This window comes from Cryptomeria japonica, chromosome 7 (assembly GCF_030272615.1).
Source record: "Cryptomeria japonica chromosome 7, Sugi_1.0, whole genome shotgun sequence".
NCBI lineage: Eukaryota > Viridiplantae > Streptophyta > Pinopsida > Cupressales > Cupressaceae > Cryptomeria > Cryptomeria japonica.
This window is the reverse complement of record NC_081411.1, coordinates 769,091,966-769,099,279: the sequence shown is the minus strand read 5'-3', so window position 1 is coordinate 769,099,279 and position 7,314 is coordinate 769,091,966. Positions and strand designations below refer to the sequence as shown.

The 7,314-nt window shown below is 34.0% G+C and overlaps 1 protein-coding gene across 1 annotated transcript; it reads right to left on the bottom strand.

Annotated features, from left to right (window-relative positions):
- Nucleotides 1–4,286: 4,286 nt before the first annotated feature.
- Nucleotides 4,287–5,735, bottom strand: LOC131056714 (transcription factor MYB41-like). The gene is made up of 3 exons (XM_057990972.2): nucleotides 5,603–5,735; nucleotides 5,097–5,226; nucleotides 4,287–5,010 (listed from the first exon to the last, which is right to left on the bottom strand). Exons 1-3 carry the CDS (start codon nucleotides 5,733–5,735, stop codon nucleotides 4,287–4,289), a joined length of 987 nt encoding a protein of 328 aa, XP_057846955.2.
- Between the last annotated feature and the right edge of the window lie 1,579 nt (nucleotides 5,736–7,314).

Here is a 7,314-nt window from a genome sequence, read left to right as displayed (position 1 = left end):
TCCTCACACTCTTTGTTGTGTTGGAATTGAGATTTAGTCCTCTTTCTTACCAAATGATTCTCCATTAGTTTTTGATCTCATATCAAATCTTCTTGTGAGCATTTGTCATCAATATTCTTTAACAATTCGAAGTGGTAAACATGATACCCTATTTCAACTCACTAAAATTAGCAAGGCAAAACAGGGGGGGGGCATATAGCTACCCTCGAATTTTCATCACCTTCCTTAGTAAGCATTAGGTGATTTTGTGATCTAACGTGTGTTTTGTAGGGTGCGGTTCCTAACTGTGTACTGCAGATACCACTGGGGGCTTCGTTCGACAGACTTATGGATATATCCTTTTTCAAATAATGTTTACTTTTCTGTACTTTAGCTTGCATATGCACGTAGTGTTTATATGACCGCTAAAGTGGGGGCTAAATGTAGCGTCGTAAATTGTACGCACCTGCTAGGGTGGTACAATTTCACACCTAGTTTAGCACCCGCCTTGGCACATTTTGCATTTTGCATCGCATTTTCCCCTTTAGCGCTTAATTAATTAAATTAATTAGGTCTAAGGTTCTATTTCATCATCTTTCATATCATAAAGTTGGGCCCTTTCATTAAAGTGTGCCCTTTTCATTTTATTCCTCCAATACATCATTTAATCAAAAACCCTAATTAGGTCCTATTTTGAACTTGGGGACTTGATTTCAGGGGCCCAAAACATCTTGAAATCACCTGTAACTTCGGGATCCTCTCTAAAATCATCATATTCGACGGCCCTGAAAATTTGGTGAAAAGTTGTCAGGACCATGGCGCCCGGAGAGGACCATGGCGCTCGGAGTGCACATGGTCCCGGACATTTTTCCCAAAATTTTAGGAGCGCGATATAATCATAAAATAAAGCTTAACCCCAAGAAATTGGTGGGAGATTCAATCTCTAGGTCGGCCAAAAGTTGAAATTAAGACCTACGGTTTCATATATAAGAGCTCTCTTTCTTCATTTGAAAGGGGAGGAGAATTTTGGTTTCAAGGACCTTCTATGTAGCAAAAGAGAAGATCTTTGAAGACTTCAATAACATTCAACATCCATCCATCAAGCATTCATCAATTTCATTCATCCATTTAGGGCTTTGAAGGCATTGAAGAGTAATAAGAGATCACCGACTGAAGATTGGCTTGTACCCCTCCCTTGGGGTTGGGTATGATTTCATGTTATTTTCATGTCTTTGCATAAGCCTCATTATATCATTTGTATTCATGCTTTAGATCACTTTTCATCTTGGTTTGGAGCATTTACATTATCATTTACAAGCAATTAGGGTTTACTTTCTAGGTTGCTCTAGTTTGCTTACTTGCATGTTAGGATCTTGCACACACACAAGGTCTGCACACACACTACTTTTACAATACAACTTGGCTATTCATGGAGGTGGAAATCACCAAAGCGGGGGTTTGACTAAGGCAAAACCCTATATAGCCCCCCACCATACCTTTTCAGATATAAGTGTAGATTTCCGAATTCGAAGGACGCCGCAAGTTGTAGATCCGACGGAAGCGGACCGAGACAGAACTTCACACCAAATTCCAACCCAAAAAGCTAGGATAGGGGCGTGGGGTGCCCTGGTCCTGCCAGGACAGGGGCGCTAGGCGCCTTGGTCCCTAGGACAGGGGTGCTGGGCACCTTGGTCCTTGTCCATTTCATTGAATTTTGGCAGTTTCAGAGGTAGCAGCTTCAGTATTTCAGGCTTCTGGCTTTAGCGGCAGATTTTGTAGAATCAAATCCATTCAAGGTACACATTTACATTTCTCCTCGTATCCTTACAATTGTTCATCATTAAATCTCAATTCTACAATCTTGTGCTCAAAGTTACTAGTTCATACTTACACTTTAGGGTTAATAATTGAACTTGCATCATTCTATCTATCATTTGCAACAAAGGAATAGAAATCCTAATAGGTAGCCCGTGGTTCTCTCTTCCACAAAAGGAAGTAGCCAATTGTGTGATACCTCTAGGCTCTTTCGTATTCCACAAGTGTGTGACTGAAAGTGAGATTTGGGCATGTTTGCTTAGTGTCACTTTTTCCCCCACACAGTAACCCACAATCAAATCATCTGGTGATTCTCAATCCTATAATTTTTTTATATTTCCTTTGTTAGGTCAATCCCCATGATATGTATGCTTGGGCTTGATTTTTATGGAAGTGACAAAAAAATTAAAATTTTAAAGTTTTATGTTTTTGTAAGTCCCACCCTTTCATACTAACTATTGGGAGATATCTTAATACATGTTTATGCAACTATTTATTGTATTGGTGTTTGAGGACATTCATTTATGTTTAAATGCATCGAATTACAAGGAGAAAACATCATAGAAACAATTTATTTGTAACGTAAAACAATCATATCTAATTTGGAATCCAAATGTGTACATGTATGACACCTGTGCGTTTGACATTGCCTTCTTAAATATTTAAATATAGCTATCAATTTACTTTATCTAAGGCAAATCCAAACACATTACTATCAACATGTTTTATGTGTCATACCACATTACTATCAACACGTTTTATGTAAAATATTTCAATACACTTTTCATATAGGTAGAATTTCTAACCCTCTCTCACTTCTAATTTTTTTTAGATAGTTGAATCAACTTCTATTTGTGATTATTTCTACTTGCATGAAAAAATGTCTCTTTTATATATTCGACAAATTCCTATGGAGCACTTAAACTAATGAGAAGAACAAAAGAAAAAATAAAAGTAGGCTCATTATTTTAGATGTACCCCATATCTTTTTTGTGCTTTCAAAATATATAATTTTTGTGCATGGATGAGAATATTCATATGCATCATTGAGATAAATGCTCATTTTAAATATCACGTGCACCTCAAATGAGGGAAAAACTTAATGGTGAAATTTGCATATCCATACAAAAAATTCCATTTATTTTTGGACCAATTTAATAAAATGTCAATGTAATTACATATTGACAAATGACACAACCTTGTATTGAGTTTGGTTATTTTTTGGGTCCTTGTCCATTCACATGTATTCTCATACATTTGACCTTATCCTAGCCACATTTGAATTTGTTTCTACACATTCACCTCAATATTAACCCACACTTCCATGCATCCATTCTTGATCCTAACATTTTACATTCCTTGTCTTGGGTCAATCCAATGACATGCATGTTCAATCCCAAGTTGCATTAGATTAGTTCCTCAAAATTATCATTTTAAAATTTAAAAACATTGTCTTCCATTTTTTTCTACTAGCCATTAGGAGATGATTTGGAACATGTATACATGTGACTCCTCATTATTTTCTAGATATTTGAGGACATTCATTTGTGTAATTTAACACATCAACTAACTAGAATGAGAAATCACTCTAAGAATATTCTCATTTGTAGTGTAAAACAAACATGTCTACAATGGAATTATAACACATCTACAACTACAAAACCTACATGTTTGAGAGAATTATCTTTGAGATTCACTTAATTCTATAAAGTTTATTTATGAAGAGGGTTGATTGAGTAGAACTTGACCTTCACAATCTACCAACTTCCTCAAGAAATTTTTAAATATCACTAATCCTTGTACATCATTAGAAGTCATAAAAGTTTGTATTTGCTCAAACTATAACTATGCCTTAAAGGCCAATTCTATATTGAGTGGATTTGGCCCATACAAATATTTGAATTTGTTGTAGTTTTGAGATATCCAACATAATATATTAATTTATGAAAATTAAGGAATTCTTTTTTCATTATATTGATATATCTCTTCATAATTATTGTAAGTAACCCCTCACATTAATTTCTATTAAAGAACATTTCAATTATAAGTTCTTAATCATTATAATTAATCTAGATTAATTTATTTTCAATTATATGCACTTGTTTTAATAAACCACATTATTTTTGTAAAATTGTTTCTTTATAATTTATAAACAATGTGATGATGTAATATGTTTATCTTAAAATCTCTAATGAATTAATAATAGAATAATTAAATATTTAAATTAAATTATTATTTAAATAGTCAAAGAAGATGAAATTGGATAATTAATTATAGATAGTTTATATAATTTTATAATATAAATATTAAAAAAAATCACTGTTAAACTTTTAATGTTAAAAAAAACCTAAATTTACTCTATCAAAAACCATAGTTCTGAATTTTTCCAAACAAACACCATGTAGTAAAATAATTTCAGTTTTGGGAAAAAATGAAAAAATTACACTGGAATTGAATACATAGATAATATTAAATAGAATAAACCCAGCCCATTAGTAGTCTGTGATGAAATTTTTCGTTGCTGCAGAGCTATTGTCCGCGAAGTTTAACATATTCCTCCAGTAGTAATTGTCATCTTCCATACCCATGAAATCTGTGGACGCTGGACTTCTTAGTACTTCCTTGGGATCACCTGAAAAATCTGTAAAATTACACCAAATCTCCTCTGGACTTGATGCTGCATGGACATTTGTGCATAGCAAAGGAGAAGAAGAAACATCTGATGCTGCTTCATCAAACCCATTGTATGCACTTGATACCCAATTACAGAGCAAATCAGATTCATCTTCTTTTGGCAGCAATTTATTACTACCAGTTTGATTGAGAATTTGAGCACTTAAAGCTGTTGAATATGGCATCGCTTCATCTTCTTTTATAAAATGCTCATCTGAACTTTGTGTATTATATGATGGTGGATGCTCAGATTGTTGGTGAACAACAAAATTTGGTAACATGGAACTTGTTACCATGTCATTGGATTGGAATGGAGAGCTTAGTAAATTAAGGCCAACGTTAAAATCTCTAGTGAGAGCAAGGTTCAACAAATTTCTGCCCATTCTTGCTTGGGCATTGAGAGCAGAAAAATATAAAGATAATGCAGGATTAAAAGGCATGTGTGGGATTGTGTATCTGAATCTTTTCTTGAGACGGGTATTCCAATGGTTTTTTATGTCATTGTCTGTTCGTCCTGGCAGATTCTTCGCTATTTCTGACCACCTAAACAAAACATTCATGTTAGAACCAGTCAGCAGTTCCCACAAAAAATTGATTAAAGGTTTTTTTTTCCTAAATTTGAAAATTACTTGTTTCCAAGCCTGCCATGGTAGAACAGTATCATCCTTTCTTCTTCTTCAGAAAATTTCCCCCGCTTTATATTTGGTTGCAAATAGTTCATCCAACGTAGCCTGCAACTTTTCCCACATCTCGATAAGCCTGCAATAGTACAGAAGGTTAGTATGTTATACAAATATAGGTTTGGAAGAGAGAATTCATTTATGGAGGATTTCAAATATGAGTTTATTTTCTTGAGAGTTTCAGGTTAAGGAATATTTCATCAAAATTATCATGATCACAATCACACAATCACACAAGCCTGATTTCATTTTTTATATCATATTTTGAAGGTTTACATCTCTGATAAATGAAATCAAAGAAATATCATGACCCTCACCAATTAAAGTACAACCTTTTGAATTGAAAGACAAATTGAACTATTATTTATTTTCTTTTTATATAAATAAATAAGATCATTGCTATTGTTTAACTTTTAATACAATAGACAATATCATATGATTACAAACAACCGTACCTGCAAGTTTTGGAAGCTTATGCCAACTACCAGGGCCATGCTTATGTATGTATTGGAGGAGTTTGTCGTCCTCTTCTGTACTCCATGGACCCTTCTTTACCCCCTCCATATGGTAACATGGAACTCTCACCATATCTTCTAATTCCTATTCCAAAAAGCAACATATTACAAATACAATTTTGTTTAAATAAGCCAGGCTACATAAAAATCTAAGTAAAATCCACATAATTTCTAACATAAAATTTAATATACAGAATCTGATGGATTCACTATAATCTATCACTTATGCAGTCCTATGTGAATTGTTATGAGGAATATTTCTAAATGATGTCTATGACAATCAATAGCTTATTACGCCAGAATATTCATCAAGGCAGCTCAAGACTGATACATTCAGCTTTGTAGCTCACAACCTGCTCTCATTAATTTTCATTTATGTATATTCATTCATTCTATCCTTTTAGTTTTCTAAGATGATGGATTATGGAATAAACTCAAAATTTTGATATTAAATCAATCTTGCACAATTGAATTCAGAAAAGATAAAGATAAACTGATTCCGTAAATGAAATTGATTTATTATAACAATATCAAAAGATTGAAACAGCGTAAATGCTGATTCAGAGAAAAATGCCAGATTTAGATAAGGCAGGCAAGCATTCACAAAGCTCTTGATTGATTAGGAAATTTTAAAGAGCATACCTTATCAAAGTTGCAGCTGAGCTGTGTATGAATAAACCACCTACAAATCTGAAATCTCTAAATGCCCAATTCTGTAATATAGTGATGACAGATGAGCCGAATCTCAACTCTTTGTTTTTTTAGTCTGTGTGGGGAAGAGTGAGTTGGTAGAGTTGGATTGTTTGTATTTAGTTTATTATTTGACTTTGTTAAGGTTTTACTCAGTCAGGATGCCCGTCAGACTCGTCATAACGGCTTCCAGGAATATGGATTAAAAGAATTTAAAGTTTAAAAACAAAAACACGTGAAATGGCGTCATCCTGATTTGCCCACGCAGTCACGGTTTGGGGGAGAAACATAGACGAGGTTTATGTTTTGTACTACATATGTATAATAATTGAAGGCTGTAGTTAATCTATGTCATGATTTCTGTATAATATGAGGGTAAATCAAAAAGTACAAATCTTGGTCATGCTGGGTAAAACTGGTTGTGTCTTTTATTTTTTTTGGCTGTATGTATAACATGAAGGTTAGTTAGTCGTTTTGGAGCCAGATTAGCCTCGTCCATAATCAGATGGGCCTTATTATTTAATGATTGTATTGCTTTTGTGTTACATGCTACATTATTGTTCAATAAGAAATTACTTATCTTAAAAGAAAATGTTTTGAAATAGATTAAAGAGGGCCCAAAACCAGGTACAAAACACAAGCAATGAGTCCACCAACACCTACAAAGAGGAGCCCTTTATAGCAAGAGAGGTTTTTTCCCAAAGCACCTAACCGGCAGGAAGGATCCCAAGATCCTGAAGGACTTATATTTTCAAAACAATGAGGTTTACGATCTCGAACACCCCGAACCATAACCCAAAAAAAACCCTTGCACTAGTCAAACAATCAAGGAAGCAAAAAACTAGCGAGTTTTGAAAGGCATCTCACAACCTTACAAGGAGGTTTAAGAGAAAACCCTAAACCATATCCCAACCAAAAAACCTTAAGCTCATAGCAAGCCAACCGATCGAGAAAAAAGAGAA